Genomic DNA, 20,000 nt, shown 5'->3' with positions numbered 1-20,000 from the left:
CAGGAAAAAGGAAAGAAACCTGAGGAGAGCAACAGAGGAGGATCCCTCTCCAGGATGGACAGATGCAATAGATGTAATGTGTACAGAAGGACAGATTTAGAGTTAAAATACATTCAATGAATATGACAGAGTGGATGAATAGTTCATAGTAGGCATATTCCACGATGGAGACCTCCACGATCCATCAGGCAGATGGCGGTGGGGAGGAGGAGTGGGCGGAGTCTCAACAGGACGGTGAGTTCCTCGTGCCAAAAGCCCCCAGAAAGGAAAGGTTTGTCTGGGATCGAGCTCCCTCCTCGTTCCTCTGTTTTTAAAGGAAACATCTTTTCTCTGAATCTCTGCCGCGCTTCACGGCCTCGTCCACGTCTTCACGTTCTGACGCCGGGAGCTGGCAGAGCTGCTGAGAGGAGGCTGACGCTCTGGACCTCAGGGAGCATTGCCTCTGTGCATCGAGCTGAAGCTCGTGATGAAGCTCCTCCCCTCCGGTAGAGCAGTTCCCGCTGCCTCTCTGGCTGCTCGTCTTTTCTGAAATGCTCTTTGAACATCGCTGCAGATGTTTTTACCTGCTCAGTATTTGGAGTTGATGTTTCCTTTTTAAATGAGGAACAGTGTTGATCTGGTCCTGGATGTTCTGCAGCCGGAGGCGTGACCCTGTGATTAGATGCGTCCTGAAGGTTCCGTGTCGAGTTAGATGAGAAGACGTTCCTCCCGGTTGTAGTTCCTCGTCGTGTGTTTGAGTCGTGACGCCGATGTTTACGAACGAGCAGTTATTCTGTGTCTCTGCCTCGCTGCTGTTTCAGACTGAAGACAGCGAGATTGATGTGGACGAGGATGAAGAGGAAGACGAAGGCGAGGAGGAGAAGAGCAAAGATCTGGAGGATGACGGTCCAAAGGGCCCTGGGGGGTCCAGGGGGGTCCGCCCAGCCAAGGGGGGCCTGAGGCCAGCTCTGCTGGAGGAGAGCGACAACGACTTCTGAAAGAATACAGATTAAACCATCGGAGAGGAATGCATTCACGCGTATGGTCCATCATGAGCGTTTGTAAAATAAAAATCATTATAGTTCCTTAAAAAAAAAAGGTGTTAATTGTTTACTAAAATAAAAAGAATGTCCAGTTGAACGTCTCTTGATTCACAGCAGCTGAACGTTGTTGTCCTAACTCTCTCGTGAGCTCATTGAACGTGTGTGATGTGAACCAAGAGGTTTAATAACGCTCAGCTTCTCTACACATCTTTGGCCTTGGTTCAGTTTACAGAATTAAATATTCGTTAAGGGCCGGCTGTAGCTCATGAGGGTACGATCCCCGCTCTCCCCATGGTTTACATGTGGCAGTGTCCCTGAGCAAGGCACTGAACCCCCAGCTGCTCCCCGGCTGTTTCACTGCAGCCCACTGCGCCTTAATAAAGGATTAGAGGATTATTTAAAAGAGGATTAATAGCGAATACATTATTATTAATTGGATGAAATTCATTTTTCTGAACCTTTAGATTACAATGTGGCACTTGGCCCACTTGGGTAGTATTTATGTGTTCATGTTTCTAAAGAGGACTTCTCTGACGTCATGTAGCGTGAAGTCGTCGCTGTCCCTTTAACCAGCGGACCTACGTCATCAGAGTGCGCGCTCTCTCGGAGCTGGCAGATGCCTCTTCACAACAGCCAGCCGTCCACCGGAGCCCCGTTTCTCTTCTCCTGCCGGTATGAACCGTGTGTGCTGCGCGTGCAGCTCGGTGTGCTCTCCGGGAGACGTCGGTCACATTGAAACGAGGAAGAGACTCATGAACGAGAAGCGGCGCCATGTTGTTCGTGAGACTCGCGTCAGCTAGCGGCGGCTAACCGACGTTAGCTCCCGATCCACAAAGCGGAGCCGCTCCTCGAGTCGCTTCTCCTTCGCGGTTCCGTTGCTCTCGCGTCTGTTGGCGGTGTGTCTGTGGTCCGGTCCAATGAGGCTCCGCTGGAGTCACGTTAGTCATCTCATGTTCTCAGGAGACGTCGTGTTACCTGGAGAGCTGCGTCACGCTGCAGGTTCTGCACCGAAGACACAGAAACACAGATGGAGGCAGAGTTTGAATGATTGAAACGTTCAGCGATATCATGATTAACATATCTCCTCACCTTCTCTCGCCTCTTGTCTCTCGTCGTCTCTCATATCAGATGAAGAGCAGCTTTTGGGATGCCAAAGAAATTCCAGGGCGAGAACTCGAAGGCGGCCACGGCCAAAGCCCGCAAGGCGGAGGTGAAGGCCGCGGCCGACGCCTGCAAGAAGCAGCAGGAGGAGGACGCCCTGTGGGAGGAGACGGACAAACACGTGCTGAAGAAGGGCCAGAGGAAGGTGAGTCTTCCTCACCGTGAGAGGAGAGGACGCGTTGAAGGGCTCTGAGGGTCCGGAGGACCAGAACCACACGGTCCGGGTCCTCATCGGGTCACGTCTCTGGACCTTCACAGGACGACAAGGAGAAGAAGAGGCTGGAGCTCCTGGAGAGGAAGAAGGAGTCCCAGAGACTTCTGGACGAGGAGACGCTGAGCATCAAGGGCCGGCCCCTCAGGGAGGGGGGGGGCAAGGTGACCCGGGCCCAGATCGAGGAGGTTCTGCAGGATGAGATCCAGCAGCAGCAGGAGCTCAAGACCAAAGGTGAGCTCGGTGTTCAGGTTCTGGAGAACAGAACCGTGTGTCCGATGAGTGGAGATGCAATGGATCCCGTGTGTCCCCAGATAAGACCCCCCTGGAGACCCCCCTGGAGGAGAACGTCAACCAGATCCTCCCGGAGGAAGGAACCATGCAGGCCCGGTCCATCGAGGACGCCATCGCCGTGCTCAGGTACCGCTGAGACCAGCTTGATGTTCTGTGGAACGCAGTGATGACCACAGTCTTGACAAGCCGCCTCCCCCTCCTCCCCCAGCACCGGGCCCGGGGAGCTGGACCCCCACCCTGAGCGGCGGATGAAGGCGGCCTTCCTGGCCTTCGAGGAGGTGAACCTGCCGCTCCTGAAGCAGGAGAACCCCAACATGAGGCTGTCGCAGCTGAAGCAGCAGCTGAAGAAGGAGTGGATGAAGTCTCCAGAGAACCCCCTGAACCAGCGCTTCTCCGCCCCCCCCCCCCACGGAGGCTGCCAGTGGAACATGTAGTGATTTAACGTGGAGGTGGTTGTTGCTCCTGTCGGCCCATCACTCTCCTCCAGAGGACTGTTCAGACGCTCCTCCTCCTCCAGTTCATTTGTTACTTTAAATCACTTCTGGTCGGATGTTGTGAGAGAAACTTATTAAAGTTCCCCATCGAGTACCGACCTGCGGCCTCCGGCTCCTTCTTCGCTGTTCAGAGGCACGACGTCACAGAGGTGACAACGCTTCTCTAGATACACAAAGGCGCTTTACACGGGACAAACAAACAAACAAACGGGTAACAGAAAGAAAGGAAAGCTGGAGAAGCTGAGTGTGGGGGGGGGCTGTTAGGAGGGCTTGAATGGTGACGGGGAGCTGAACAGAACTCTGCTGAGTTCTTCTCAAAGAGGCTTTGCTCCCGGCTGATCAGCTGGAGATCAAAGGATCTGCAGCTGATTTATGAAAGTTTATTTATGCGTTTCAGATATTAATCGAGTGAGATTCTGTTTCTGGGGAAGTCGACTGTATGAACTCCTTTTAAAACAACGACACTGAATCAAGAACAGTGGTGTTACTTTATTTATTTTTATTTCAAACTTAAACAGTTACAAAATATAAAAAATAAGAAATACATAGATACAAACGGAACAAGACGAGTTAAAAGAAACTCAAAGTTAAGAGACGGTGACGTATATCTGTGAATATAGTTACATGTTCCATATATGATGTTAAATTATGTTCCATGTTGTATGATATTACATGTGTCCATGTTACATGTTGTATGATATTACATGTGTCCATGTTGTTACATGTTGTATGATATTACATGTGTCCATGTTGTTACATGTTGTATGATATTACATGTGTCCATGTTACATGTTGTATGATATTACATGTGTCCATGTTGTTACATGTTGTATGATATTACATGTGTCCATGTTGTTACATGTTGTATGATATTACATGTGTCCATGTTACATGTTGTATGATATTACATGTGTCCATGTTACATGTATGATATTACATGTGTCCATGTTGTTACATGTTGTATGATATTACATGTGTCCATGTTGTTACATGTTGTATGATATTACATGTGTCCATGTTACATGTTGTATGATATTACATGTGTCCATGTTGTTACATGTTGTATGATATTACATGTGTCCATGTTGTTACATGTTGTATGATATTACATGTGTCCATGTTGTTACATGTTGTATGATATTACATGTGTCCATGTTGTTACATGTTGTATGATATTACATGTGTCCATGTTGTTACATGTTGTATGATATTACATGTGTCCATGTTGTTACATGTGTCCATGTTGTTACATGTTGTATGATATTACATGTGTCCATGTTGTTACATGTTGTATGATATTACATGTGTCCATGTTGTATGATATTACATGTGTCCATGTTGTTACATGTTGTATGATATTACATGTGTCCATGTTACATGTTGTATGATATTACATGTGTCCATGTTGTTACATGTTGTATGATATTACATGTGTCCATGTTGTTACATGTATGATATTACATGTGTCCATGTTACATGTTGTATGATATTACATGTGTCCATGTTGTTACATGTTGTATGATATTACATGTGTCCATGTTGTTACATGTTGTATGATATTACATGTGTCCATGTTACATGTTGTTACATGTTGTATGATATTACATGTGTCCATGTTGTTACATGTTGTATGATATTACATGTGTCCATGTTGTGTATATTGTATGATATTACATGTGTCCATGTTGTTACATGTTGTATGATATTACATGTGTCCATGTTGTTACATGTTGTATGATATTACATGTGTCCATGTTGTTACATGTTGTATGATATTACATGTGTCCATGTTGTTACATGTTGTATGATATTACATGTGTCCATGTTGTTACATGTTGTATGATATTACATGTGTCCATGTTACATGTTACATGTTATTGTATGATATTACATGTGTCCATGTTGTTACATGTTGTATGATATTACATGTGTCCATGTTGTTACATGTTGTATGTTATTACATGTGTCCATGTTGTTACATGTTGTATGATATTACATGTGTCCATGTTGTTACATGTTGTATGATATTACATGTGTCCATGTTGTTACATGTTGTATGATATTACATGTGTCCATGTTGTTACATGTTGTATGATATTACATGTGTCCATGTTGTTACATGTTGTATGATATTACATGTGTCCATGTTGTTACATGTTGTATGATATTACATGTGTCCATGTTGTTACATGTTGTATGATATTACATGTGTCCATGTTGTTACATGTTGTATGATATTACATGTGTCCATGTTGTTACATGTTGTATGATATTACATGTGTCCATGTTGTATGATATTACATGTGTCCATGTTGTTACATGTTGTATGATATTACATGTGTCCATGTTGTTACATGTTGTATGATATTACATGTGTCCATGTTGTTACATATTGTATGATATTCCATGATGTTACATGTATGATATTACATGTGTCCATGTTGTTACATGTTGTATGATATTACATGTGTCCATGTTACATGTTGTATGATATTACATGTGTCCATGTTGTTACATGTTGTATGATATTACATGTGTCCATGTTGTTACATGTTGTATGATATTACATGTGTCCATGTTATTACATGTTGTATGATATTACATGTGTCCATGTTGTTACATGTTGTATGATATTACATGTGTCCATGTTGTTACATGTTGTATGATATTACATGTGTCCATGTTGTTACATGTTGTATGATATTACATGTGTCCATGTTGTTACATGTTGTATGATATTACATGTGTCCATGTTGTTACATGTTGTATGATATTACATGTGTCCATGTTGTTACATGTTGTATGATATTACATGTGTCCATGTTGTTACATGTTGTATGATATTACATGTGTCCATGTTGTTACATGTTGTATGATATTACATGTGTCCATGTTGTTACATGTTGTATGATATTACATGTGTCCATGTTGTTACATGTTGTATGATATTACATGTGTCCATGTTGTTACATGTTGTATGATATTCCATGTTGTTACATGTTGTATGATATTCCATGTTGTTACATGTTGTATGATATTACATGTGTCCATGTTGTTACATGTTGTATGATATTACATGTGTCCATGATGTTACATGTGTCCATGTTGTTACATGTTGTATGATATTACATGTGTCCATGTTGTTACATGTTGTATGATATTACATGTGTCCATGTTGTTACATGTTGTATGATATTACATGTGTCCATGTTGTTACATGTTGTATGATATTACATGTTGTTACATGTTGTATGATATTACATGTGTCCATGTTGTTACATGTTGTATGATATTACATGTGTCCATGTTGTTACATGTTGTATGATATTACATGTGTCCATGTTGTTACATGTTGTATGATATTACATGTGTCCATGTTGTTACATGTTGTATGATATTCCATGTTGTTACATGTTGTATGATATTACATGTGTCCATGTTGTTACATGTTGTATGATATTACATGTGTCCATGTTGTTACATGTTGTATGATATTACATGTGTCCATGTTGTTACATGTTGTATGATATTACATGTGTCCATGTTGTTACATGTTGTATGATATTACATGTGTCCATGTTACATGTTGTATGATATTACATGTGTCCATGTTGTTACATGTTGTATGATATTACATGTCCATGTTACATGTTGTATGATATTACATGTGTCCATGTTACATGTTGTATGATATTATGTGTCCATGTTATTATGATATTACATGTGTCCATGTTGTTACATGTTGTATGATATTACATGTGTCCATGTTGTTACATGTTGTATGATATTACATGTGTCCATGTTGTTACATGTTGTATGATATTACATGTGTCCATGTTGTTACATGTTGTATTACATGTGTCCATGTTGTATGATATTACATGTGTCCATGTTATTACATGTTGTATGATATTACATGTGTCCATGTTGTTACATGTTGTATGATATTACATGTGTCCATGTTGTTACATGTTGTATGATATTACATGTGTCCATGTTGTTACATGTTGTATGATATTACATGTGTCCATGTTACATGTTGTATGATATTACATGTGTCCATGTTGTTACATGTTGTATGATATTACATGTGTCCATGTTGTTACATGTTGTATGATATTACATGTGTCCATGTTGTTACATGTTGTATGATATTACATGTGTCCATGTTGTTACATGTTGTATGATATTACATGTGTCCATGTTGTTACATGTGTCCATGTTACATGTGTCCATGTTGTTACATGTTGTATGATATTACATGTGTCCATGTTGTTACATGTTGTATGATATTACATGTGTCCATGTTGTTACATGTTGTATGATATTACATGTGTCCATGTTGTTACATGTTGTATGATATTACATGTGTCCATGTTGTTACATGTTGTATGATATTACATGTGTCCATGTTGTTACATGTTGTATGATATTACATGTGTCCATGTTGTTACATGTTGTATGATATTACATGTGTCCATGTTGTTACATGTTGTTACATGTGTCCATGTTGTTACATGTTGTATGATATTACATGTCCATGTTACATGTTGTATGATATTACATGTGTCCATGTTGTTACATGTTGTATGATATTACATGTGTCCATGTTGTTACATGTTGTATGATATTACATGTGTCCATGTTGTTACATGTTGTATGATATTACATGTGTCCATGTTGTTACATGTTGTATGATATTACATGTGTCCATGTTGTTACATGTTGTATGATATTACATGTGTCCATGTTGTTACATGTTGTATGATATTACATGTGTCCATGTTGTTACATGTTGTATGATATTACATGTGTCCATGTTGTTACATGTTGTATGATATTACATGTGTCCATGTTGTTACATGTTGTATGATATTACATGTGTCCATGTTGTTACATGTTGTATGATATTACATGTGTCCATGTTGTTACATGTTGTATGATATTACATGTTGTATGATATTACATGTGTCCATGTTGTTACATGTTGTATGATATTACATGTGTCCATGTTGTTACATGTTGTATGATATTACATGTGTCCATGTTGTTACATGTTGTATGATATTACATGTGTCCATGTTGTTACATGTTGTATGATATTACATGTCCATGTTGTTACATGTTGTATGATATTACATGTGTCCATGTTACATGTTGTATGATATTACATGTGTCCATGTTGTTACATGTTGTATGATATTACATGTGTCCATGTTGTTACATGTTGTATGATATTACATGTGTCCATGTTACATGTATGATATTACATGTGTCCATGTTACATGTTGTATGATATTACATGTGTCCATGTTGTTACATGTTGTATGATATTACATGTGTCCATGTTGTTACATGTTGTATGATATTACATGTCCATGTTACATGTTGTATGATATTACATGTGTCCATGTTGTTACATGTTGTATGATATTACATGTGTCCATGTTACATGTTGTATGATATTACATGTGTCCATGTTACATGTTGTATGATATTACATGTGTCCATGTTGTTACATGTTGTATGATATTACATGTGTCCATGTTGTTACATGTTGTATGATATTACATGTGTCCATGTTGTTACATGTTGTATGATATTACATGTGTCCATGTTGTATGATATTACATGTGTCCATGTTGTTACATGTTGTATGATATTACATGTGTCCATGTTGTTACATGTTGTATGATATTACATGTGTCCATTACATGTTGTATGATATTACATGTGTCCATGTTGTTACATGTTGTATGATATTACATGTGTCCATGTTGTTCCATGTTGTATGATATTACATGTGTCCATATTGTTACATGTTGTATGATATTACATGTGTCCATGTTGTTACATGTTGTATGATATTACATGTGTCCATGTTACATGTATATTACATGTGTCCATGTTGTTACATGTTGTATGATATTACATGTGTCCATGTTGTTACATGTTGTATGATATTACATGTGTCCATGTTACATGTTGTATGATATTACATGTGTCCATGTTGTTACATGTTGTATGATATTACATGTGTCCATGTTGTTACATGTTGTATGATATTACATGTGTCCATGTTGTTACATGTTGTATGATATTACATGTGTCCATGTTACATGTTGTATGATATTACATGTGTCCATGTTACATGTTGTATGATATTACATGTGTCCATGTTGTTACATGTTGTATGATATTACATGTGTCCATGTTGTTACATGTTGTATGATATTACATGTGTCCATGTTGTTACATGTTGTATGATATTACATGTGTCCATGTTGTTACATGTTGTATGATATTACATGTGTCCATGTTGTTACATGTTGTATGATATTACATGTGTCCATGTTGTTACATATTGTATGATATTACATGTGTCCATGTTGTTACATGTTGTATGATATTACATGTGTCCATGTTGTTACATGTTGTATGATATTACATGTGTCCATGTTGTTACATGTTGTATGATATTACATGTGTCCATGTTGTTACATGTTGTATGATATTACATGTCCATGTTGTTACATGTTGTATGATATTACATGTGTCCATGATGTTACATGTTGTATGATATTACATGTGTCCATGTTGTTACATGTTGTATGATATTACATGTGTCCATGTTGTTACATGTTGTATGATATTACATGTGTCCATGTTGTTACATGTTGTATGATATTACATGTGTCCATGTTATTACATGTTGTATGATATTACATGTCCATGTTGTTACATGTTGTATGATATTACATGTGTCCATGTTGTTACATGTTGTATGATATTACATGTGTCCATGTTGTTACATGTTGTATGATATTACATGTGTCCATGTTACATGTTGTATGATATTACATGTGTCCATGTTGTTACATGTTGTATGATATTACATGTGTCCATGTTGTTACATGTTGTATGATATTACATGTGTCCATGTTGTTACATGTTGTATGATATTACATGTGTCCATGTTGTTACATGTTGTATGATATTACATGTGTCCATGTTGTTACATGTTGTATGATATTACATGTGTCCATGTTGTTACATGTTGTATGATATTACATGTGTCCGTTACATGTTGTATGATATTACATGTGTCCATGTTACATGTTGTATATTACATGTGTCCATGTTGTTACATGTTGTATGATATTACATGTGTCCATGTTGTTACATGTATATTACATGTGTCCATGTTACATGTTGTATGATATGACATGTGTCCATGTTGTTACATGTTGTATGATATTACATGTCCATGTATTACATGTTGTATGATATTACATGTGTCCATGTTGTTACATATTGTATGATATTACATGTGTCCATGTTGTTACATGTTGTATGATATTACATGTGTCCATGTTGTTACATGTTGTATGATATTACATGTGTCCATGTTGTTACATGTTGTATGATATTACATGTGTCCATGTTGTTACATATTGTATGATATTACATGTGTCCATGTTATTACATGTTGTATGATATTACATGTGTCCATGTTGTTACATGTTGTATGATATTACATGTGTCCATGTTGTTACATGTTGTATGATATTACATGTGTCCATGTTGTTACATGTTGTATGATATTACATGTGTCCATGTTGTTACATGTTGTATGATATTACATGTGTCCATGTTGTTACATGTTGTATGATATTACATGTGTCCATGTTGTTACATGTTGTATGATATTACATGTGTCCATGTTACATGTTGTATGATATTACATGTGTCCATGTTGTTACATGTTGTATGATATTACATGTGTCCATGTTGTTACATGTTGTATGATATTACATGTGTCCATGTTACATGTTATATATATTATGTCCATGTTATTACATGTTGTATGATATTACATGTGTCCATGTTGTTACATGTTGTATGATATTACATGTCCATGTGTTACATGTTATGATATTACATGTGTCCATGTTGTTACATGTTGTATGATATTACATGTGTACATGTTGTATGATATTACATGTGTACATGTTGTATGATATTACATGTGTCCATGTTACATGTTGTATGATATTACATGTGTCCATGTTACATGTTGTATGATATTACATGTGTCCATGTTGTTACATGTTGTATGATATTACATGTGTCCATGTTGTTACATGTTGTATGATATTACATGTGTCCATGTTACATGTTGTATGATATTACATGTGTCCATGTTGTTACATGTTGTATGATATTACATGTGTCCATGTTGTTACATGTTGTATGATATTACATGTGTCCATGTTGTTACATGTTGTATGATATTACATGTGTCCATGTTGTTACATGTTGTATGATATTACATGTGTCCATGTTGCATGATATTACATGTGTCCATGTTGTTACATGTTGTATGATATTACATGTGTCCATGTTGTTACATGTTGTATGATATTACATGTGTCCATGTTGTTACATGTTGTATGATATTACATGTGTCCATGTTGTTACATGTTGTATGATATTACATGTGTCCATGTTGTTACATGTTGTATGATATTACATGTGTCCATGTTGTTACATGTTGTATGATATTACATGTGTCCATGTTGTTACATGTTGTATGATATTACATGTGTCCATGTTGTTACATGTTGTATGATATTACATGTGTCCATGTTGTTACATGTTGTATGATATTACATGTGTCCATGTTGTTACATGTTGTATGATATTACATGTGTCCATGTTGTTACATGTTGTATGATATTACATGTGTCCATGTTGTTACATGTTGTATGATATTACATGTGTCCATGTTGTTACATGTTGTATGATATTACATGTGTCCATGTTGTTACATGTTGTATGATATTACATGTGTCCATGTTGTTACATGTTGTATGATATTACATGTGTCCATGTTGTTACATGTTGTATGATATTACATGTGTCCATGTTACATGTTGTATGATATTACATGTGTCCATGTTGTTACATGTTGCATGATATTACATGTGTCCATGTTGTTACATGTTGTATGATATTACATGTGTCCATGTTACATGTATGATATTACATGTGTCCATGTTGTTACATGTTGTATGATATTACATGTGTCCATGTTGTTACATGTTGTATGATATTACATGTGTCCATGTTGTTACATGTTGTATGATATTACATGTGTCCATGTTGTTACATGTTGTATGATATTACATGTGTCCATGTTGTTACATGTTGTATATTACATGTGTCCATGTTGTTACATGTTGTATGATATTACATGTGTCCATGTTGTTACATGTTGTATGATATTACATGTGTCCATGTTGTTACATGTTGTATGATATTACATGTGTCCATGTTACATGTTGTATGATATTACATGTGTCCATGTTGTTACATGTTGTATGATATTACATGTGTCCATGTTGTTACATGTATGATATTACATGTGTCCATGTTGTTACATGTTGTATGATATTACATGTGTCCATGTTGTTACATGTTGTATGATATTACATGTGTCCATATTGTTACATGTTGTATGATATTCCAAGTGTCCATGTTGTTACATGTTGTATGATATTACATGTGTCCATATTGTTACATGTTGTATGATATTACATGTGTCCATGATGTTACATGTATGATATTACATGTGTCCATGTTGTTACATGTTGTATGATATTACATGTGTCCATGTTGTTACATGTTGTATGATATTACATGTGTCCATGTTGTTACATGTTGTATGATATTACATGTGTCCATGTTACATGTTGTATGATATTACATGTGTCCATGTTGTTACATGTTGTATGATATTACATGTGTCCATGTTGTTACATGTTGTATGATATTACATGTGTCCATGTTGTTACATGTTGTATGATATTACATGTGTCCATGTTGTTACATGTTGCATGATATTACATGTGTCCATGTTGTTACATGTTGTATGATATTACATGTGTCCATGTTGTTACATGTTGTATGATATTACATGTGTCCATGTTGTTACATGTTGTATGATATTACATGTGTCCATGTTGTTACATGTTGTATGATATTACATGTGTCCATGTTGTTACATGTTGTATGATATTACATGTGTCCATGTTGTTACATGTTGTATGATATTACATGTGTCCATGTTGTTACATGTTGTATGATATTACATGTGTCCATGTTGTTACATATTGTATGATATTACATGTGTCCATGTTATTACATGTTGTATGATATTACATGTGTCCATGTTGTTACATGTTGTATGATATTACATGTGTCCATGTTGTTACATGTTGTATGATATTACATGTGTCCATGTTGTTACATGTTGTATGATATTACATGTGTCCATGTTGTTACATGTTGTATGATATTACATGTGTCCATGTTACATGTATGATATTACATGTGTCCATGTTGTTACATGTTGTATGATATTACATGTGTCCATGTTGTTACATGTTGTATGATATTACATGTGTCCATGTTGTTACATGTTGTATGATATTACATGTGTCCATGTTGTATGATATTACATGTGTCCATGTTGTTACATGTTGTATGATATTACATGTGTCCATGTTGTTACATGTTGTATGATATTACATGTGTCCATGTTACATGTTGTATGATATTACATGTGTCCATGTTGTTACATGTTGTATGATATTACATGTGTCCATGTTACATGTTGTATGATATTACATGTGTCCATGTTGTTACATGTTGTATGATATTACATGTGTCCATGTTGTTACATGTATATTACATGTGTCCATGTTGTTACATGTATGATATTACATGTGTCCATGTTACATGTTGTATGATATTACATGTGTCCATGTTGTTACATGTTGTATGATATTACATGTGTCCATGTTATTACATGTTGTATGATATTACATGTGTCCATGTTGTTACATGTTGTATGATATTACATGTGTCCATGTTGTTACATATTGTATGATATTACATATGTCCATGTTACATGTTGTATGATATTACATGTGTCCATGTTGTTACATGTTACATGTTGTTACATGTTGTATGATATTACATGTGTCCATGTTGTTACATGTTGTATGATATTACATGTGTCCATGTTGTTACATGTTGTATGATATTACATGTGTCCATGTTGTTACATGTTGTATGATATTACATGTGTCCATGTTGTTACATGTTGTATGATATTACATGTGTCCATGTTGTTACATGTTGTTACATGTTGTATGATATTACATGTGTCCATGTTACATGTATGATATTACATGTCCATGTTGTTACATGTTGTATGATATTACATGTGTCCATGTTGTTACATGTTGTATGATATTACATGTGTCCATGTTACATGTTGTATGATATTACATGTGTCCATGTTGTTACATGTTGTATGATATTACATGTGTCCATGTTGTTACATGTTGTATGATATTACATGTGTCCATGTTGTTACATGTTGTATGATATTACATGTGTCCATGTTGTTACATGTATGATATTACATGTGTCCATGTTGTATGATATTACATGTGTCCATGTTATTACATGTTGTATGATATTACATGTGTCCATGTTGTTACATGTTGTATGATATTACATGTGTCCATGTTGTTACATGTTGTATGATATTACATGTGTCCATGTTACATGTTGTATGATATTACATGTGTCCATGTTGTTACATGTATGATATTACATGTGTCCATGTTGTTACATGTTGTATGATATTACATGTGTCCATGTTACATGTTGTATGATATTACATGTGTCCATGTTGTTACATGTTGTATGATATTACATGTGTCCATGTTGTTACATGTTGTATGATATTACATGTGTCCATGTTGTTACATGTTGTATGATATTACATGTGTCCATGTTGTTACATGTTGTATGATATTACATGTGTCCATGTTGTTACATGTTGTATGATATTACATGTGTCCATGTTACATGTTGTATGATATTACATGTGTCCATGTTGTTACATGTTGTATGATATTACATGTGTCCATGTTATTACATGTTGTATGATATTACATGTGTCCATGTTGTTACATGTTGTATGATATTACATGTGTCCATGTTGTTACATGTTATGATATTACATGTGTCCATGTTACATATTGTATGATATTACATGTGTCCATGATGTTACATGTATATTACATGTGTCCATGTTGTTACATGTTGTATGATATTACATGTGTCCATGTTGTTACATGTTGTATGATATTACATGTGTCCATGTTGTTACATGTTGTATGATATTACATGTGTCCATGTTGTTACATGTTGTATGATATTACATGTGTCCATGTTGTTACATGTTGTATGATATTACATGTGTCCATGTTGTTACATGTTGTATGATATTACATGTGTCCATGTTGTTACATGTTGTATGATATTACATGTGTCCATGTTGTTACATGTTGTATGATATTACATGTGTCCATGTTGTTACATGTTGTATGATATTACATGTGTCCATGTTACATGTTGTATGATATTACATGTGTCCATGTTGTTACATGTTGTATGATATTACATGTTGTTACATGTTGTATGATATTACATGTGTCCATATTGTTACATGTTGTATGATATTACATGTGTCCATGTTATTACATATTGTATGATATTACATGTCCATGTTATTACATGTATGATATTACATGTCCATATTTACACATGTTGTATGATATTACATGTGTCCATGTTGTTACATGTTGTATGATATTACATGTGTCCATGTTGTTACATATTGTATGATATTACATGTGTCCATGTTGTTACATGTTGTATGATATTACATGTGTCCATGTTGTTACATGTTGTATGATATTACATGTGTCCATGTTGTTACATGTTGTATGATATTACATGTGTCCATGTTGTTACATGTTGTATGATATTACATGTGTCCATGTTGTTACATGTTGTATGATATTACATGTGTCCATGTTGTTACATGTATGATATTACATGTGTCCATGTTACATGTTGTATGATATTACATGTGTCCATGTTGTTACATGTTGTATGATATTACATGTGTCCATGTTGTTACATGTTGTATGATATTACATGTGTCCATGTTACATGTATGATATTACATGTGTCCATGTTGTTACATGTTGTATGATATTACATGTGTCCATGTTACATGTTGTATGATATTACATGTGTCCATGTTACATGTTGTATGATATTACATGTGTCCATGTTGTTACATGTTGTATGATATTACATGTGTCCATGTTGTTACATGTTGTATGATATTACATGTGTCCATGTTGTTACATGTTGTATGATATTACATGTGTCCATGTTGTTACATGTTGTATGATATTACATGTGTCCATGATGTTACATGTATGATATTACATGTGTCCATGTTGTTACATGTTGTATGATATTACATGTGTCCATGTTGTTACATGTTGTATGATATTACATGTGTCCATGTTGTTACATGTTGTATGATATTACATGTCCATGTTGTTACATGTTGTATGATATTACATGTGTCCATGTTGTTACATGTTGTATGATATTACATGTGTCCATGTTGTTACATGTTGTATGATATTACATGTGTCCATGTTGTTACATGTTGTATGATATTACATGTGTCCATGTTGTTACATGTATGATATTACATGTGTCCATGTTGTTCCATGTTGTATGATATTACATGTGTCCATGTTGTTACATGTTGTATGATATTACATGTGTCCATGTTGTTACATGTTGTATGATATTACATGTCCATGTTGTTACATGTATGATATTACATGTGTCCATGTTGTTACATGTTGTATGATATTACATGTGTCCATGTTGTTACATGTTGTATGATATTACATGTGTCCATGTTATTACATGTTGTATGATATTACATGTGTCCATGTTTACATGTTGTATGATATTACATGTGTCCATGTTATTACATGTTGTATGATATTACATGTGTCCATGTTGTTACATGTTGTATGATATTACATGTGTCCATGTTGTTACATGTTGTATGATATTACATGTGTCCATGTTGTTACATGTTGTATGATATTACATGTGTCCATGTTGTTATGTTGTATGATATTACATGTGTCCATGTTGTTCCATGTTGTATGATATTACATGTGTCCATATTGTTACATGTTGTATGATATTACATGTGTCCATGATGTTACATGTTGTATGATATTACATGTGTCCATGTTGTTACATATATGATATTACATGTGTCCATGTTATTACATGTTGTATGATATTACATATATGTCCATATTACATATTGTATGATATTACATGTGTCCATATTGTTACATATTGTATGATATTACATGTCCATGTTACATGTATGATATTACATGTCCATGTCCATATTATTACATATTGTATGATATTACATGTCTCCATGTTATATATGTTATTATATTGTATGATATTACATGTGTCCATGTTATTACATGTTGTATATTACATGTGTCCATATTACATGTTGTATGATATTACATGTGTCCATATTACATGTTGTATGATATTACATGTGTCCATGTTACATATTGTATGATATTACATGTGTCCATGTTGTTACATGTTTGATATTACATGTCCATATTTACATGTTGTGATATTACATATGTCCATGTTGTTATATTGTATCATGTGTCCATGTTGTTACATGTTGTATGATATCCATGTGTCCATGTTATTACATATTGTATGATATTACATGTCCATGTTACATCAGGCGATATTACATGTGTCCATGTTGTTATATTTGTATGATATTACATGTGTCCATGTTGTTACATGTTGTATGATATTACATGTGTCCATGTTACATGTTGTATGATATTACATGTGTCCATGTTGTTACATGTTGTATGATATTACATGTGTCCATGTTGTTACATGTTGTATGATATTACATGTGTCCATGATGTTACATGTATGATATTACATGTGTCCATGTTGTTACATGTTGCATGATATTACATGTGTCCATATTTTTACATATTTTAAAGGTTTTTTAATGTGTCCATGTTTCTTTGGTATTAATTTCCCTTTCCCGTTGTTAATTATTTACCCTTAAATTTTGTACATAACCATGTCCAGGGATATTACATGTGTCCATTTAAAGTGATTTTTACCCGTATGTTTCTATTGTTTATGTAAAATGTTGTTAAATATGATATTTTAAAGTTTTTTTAAAGTTCCCTTTTGTTTTCATTTTCCATGAAAAAAAGGTTTTTTTGTTAAAAGGGGGGATATTACATGTTCCCTTTTTACATTTAAAATTTTTTCCCTGTTCCCTGTTATTTTCAATTTTGTCCATGTTATTGGCCAATTTTTTCCCTGTCCATGTTTTTTTCACATGTCCATGTTTTTACAAAAGTAAATTCCATGTTAATGTTTGTATATTTCATTTTGGGGAAAAAAAAAACCCCCCCCAAAAAAATTTTTTTTTCCCCCAAAAAATTTTTCCCCCCCGGGGGGGGGAAAAAAAAATTTTGGGGGTTTTTTTGGGGCCCCCCCCCAAAAACCCCCCCTTTTTTTTTTAAAATTTTTTCCTTTTTTTAAAAAATTTTCCCCTTTTTTTCCCCCCCCCTTTTTTTTGGGGGGGGGAAAAAAAAAAAATTTAAAAAAACCCCCCCCCAAACTTTGGAAAAAAAAGGGGGTGTTGGGGGGTTTTTGGGGGTTTTGGGGGGAAAATTTTTTTTCCCCTTTTTTTTTTTGGGGGGGCCCTTTTTTTAAATTTTTTTTAAAAAAAAAATTTTTTTGGGCCAATTTTTTTTTTAAAAAAGGCCCAAAAAAATTTTTTTTATTTTTTTAAAAAAAAACAAATTTTAAAAAAAAATTTTTTTTTAAAAAAGGGAAAAAAAAAAGTTAAAAGGGAAAAAAAATTTTTTTTGTTTTAAAAGTTTTTTTTTTTTTTTTTTAAATTTTTTTTTCCCTGTTTATTTTTTTAAAAATTTTTTGTTTTTTACATGTTTGGAAATTTTTTTTTTCCCTTTTTTTTTTTTTTTAAAAAATTTTTTTTTTTTAAAAAATTTTATGTTTTTTTTTCCCTGTTTTTTTTAAAAAAGTTTTTTTTATATATTTCATGTTTTTTTTTTTAAAAAATTTTTTTTAAAAAAATTTTTTTTTTTTTTTTAAAAAATTTTTTTTTTATTTTTTTTATTATATTCCTTTTTTTTTTTTTTTAAAAAATTTTTTTCCCCGTTTTTTTTTTTTTGGGGGGGGGAAAGGGGGGGGGAAAAGGGGTTTTTTTTTTTTTGGGGGGAAAAAAAGGGGTTTTTTGAAAAATTTTTTTAAAAGGGTTTTTTGGGGGGGGGTTTTTTTTTCCCCCCTTTTTTTTTTTTTTAAATTTTTTTTTTTCCTTTTTTTTTTTTAAAAAAAGGGCCCCCCCCAAAATTTTTTTTTTTAAAAACCCCTTTTTTGGATGTTTTTTAAAAAATTTTTTTTTTTTTTTTTTTTTTTCCTTTTGGGGGTTTTTTGGGGGAAAATTTTTTAAAATTTTTTCCCCTTTTTTTTTTTAAAAAAAAAAAAAGGGGGGGGGGGAAAAAAAAAAGGGGTTTTTTTTGGGGTTTTGGGGGGTTTTTTTTTTGGGGGGAAAAAATTTTTTTTTTAAAATTTGCCGGTTTTAAGGGGGGTTTAAAAAATTTAAATTTTTTTTAAAAAAAAATTTTTTTTTTTAAAAAATGGGGGTTTTTTTTTTGGGGGTTTTTTTTTTTTTTTTTCCCCCGGGGGAAATTTGGGGTTTTTTAATTTTTTTTAATTTTTTTAAAAAAAAAAAAATGAAATTTTTTT

The 20,000-nt window shown here is 34.5% G+C and overlaps 2 protein-coding genes across 4 annotated transcripts in view; both read left to right on the top strand.

The window, feature by feature from the left end:
* cluap1 (clusterin associated protein 1) overlaps nt 1–1,119 on the top strand; it is a 7,307-nt gene extending 6,188 nt beyond the window's left edge. For both annotated transcript variants that reach the window (XM_056414787.1, XM_056414788.1), the window contains exon 13: nt 801–1,119. In XM_056414787.1, the coding sequence (XP_056270762.1) occupies nt 801–977 (177 nt within the window). In that variant the 3' untranslated portion in view covers nt 978–1,119. The remainder of the gene's footprint in view (nt 1–800) is intronic.
* Nucleotides 1,120–1,517: 398 nt separating this feature from the next.
* Nucleotides 1,518–3,281, top strand: ccdc124 (coiled-coil domain containing 124). 2 transcript variants are annotated; one of them, XM_056414790.1, is made up of 6 exons: nt 1,518–1,694; nt 1,983–2,021; nt 2,151–2,328; nt 2,442–2,628; nt 2,709–2,814; nt 2,897–3,281. In XM_056414790.1, the coding sequence occupies exons 3-6, from the start codon at nt 2,170–2,172 to the stop codon at nt 3,120–3,122; spliced, it is 678 nt and encodes a 225-aa protein (XP_056270765.1). In that variant the 5' UTR covers nt 1,518–1,694; nt 1,983–2,021; nt 2,151–2,169; the 3' UTR covers nt 3,123–3,281. The 2 variants fall into 2 exon arrangements, with proteins under 2 accessions (XP_056270765.1, XP_056270764.1); XM_056414789.1 differs by lacking the exon at nt 1,983–2,021 and having other exon boundaries at nt 1,525–1,694.
* The last annotated feature ends 16,719 nt before the right edge of the window (nt 3,282–20,000 follow it).

The sequence above is a fragment of the Pseudoliparis swirei genome, chromosome 5 (assembly GCF_029220125.1).
Source record: "Pseudoliparis swirei isolate HS2019 ecotype Mariana Trench chromosome 5, NWPU_hadal_v1, whole genome shotgun sequence".
Taxonomy (NCBI): Eukaryota; Metazoa; Chordata; class Actinopteri; order Perciformes; family Liparidae; genus Pseudoliparis; species Pseudoliparis swirei.
Note: the sequence above shows the minus strand (reverse complement) of the source record. Positions and strands in the feature narration are given on the sequence as shown.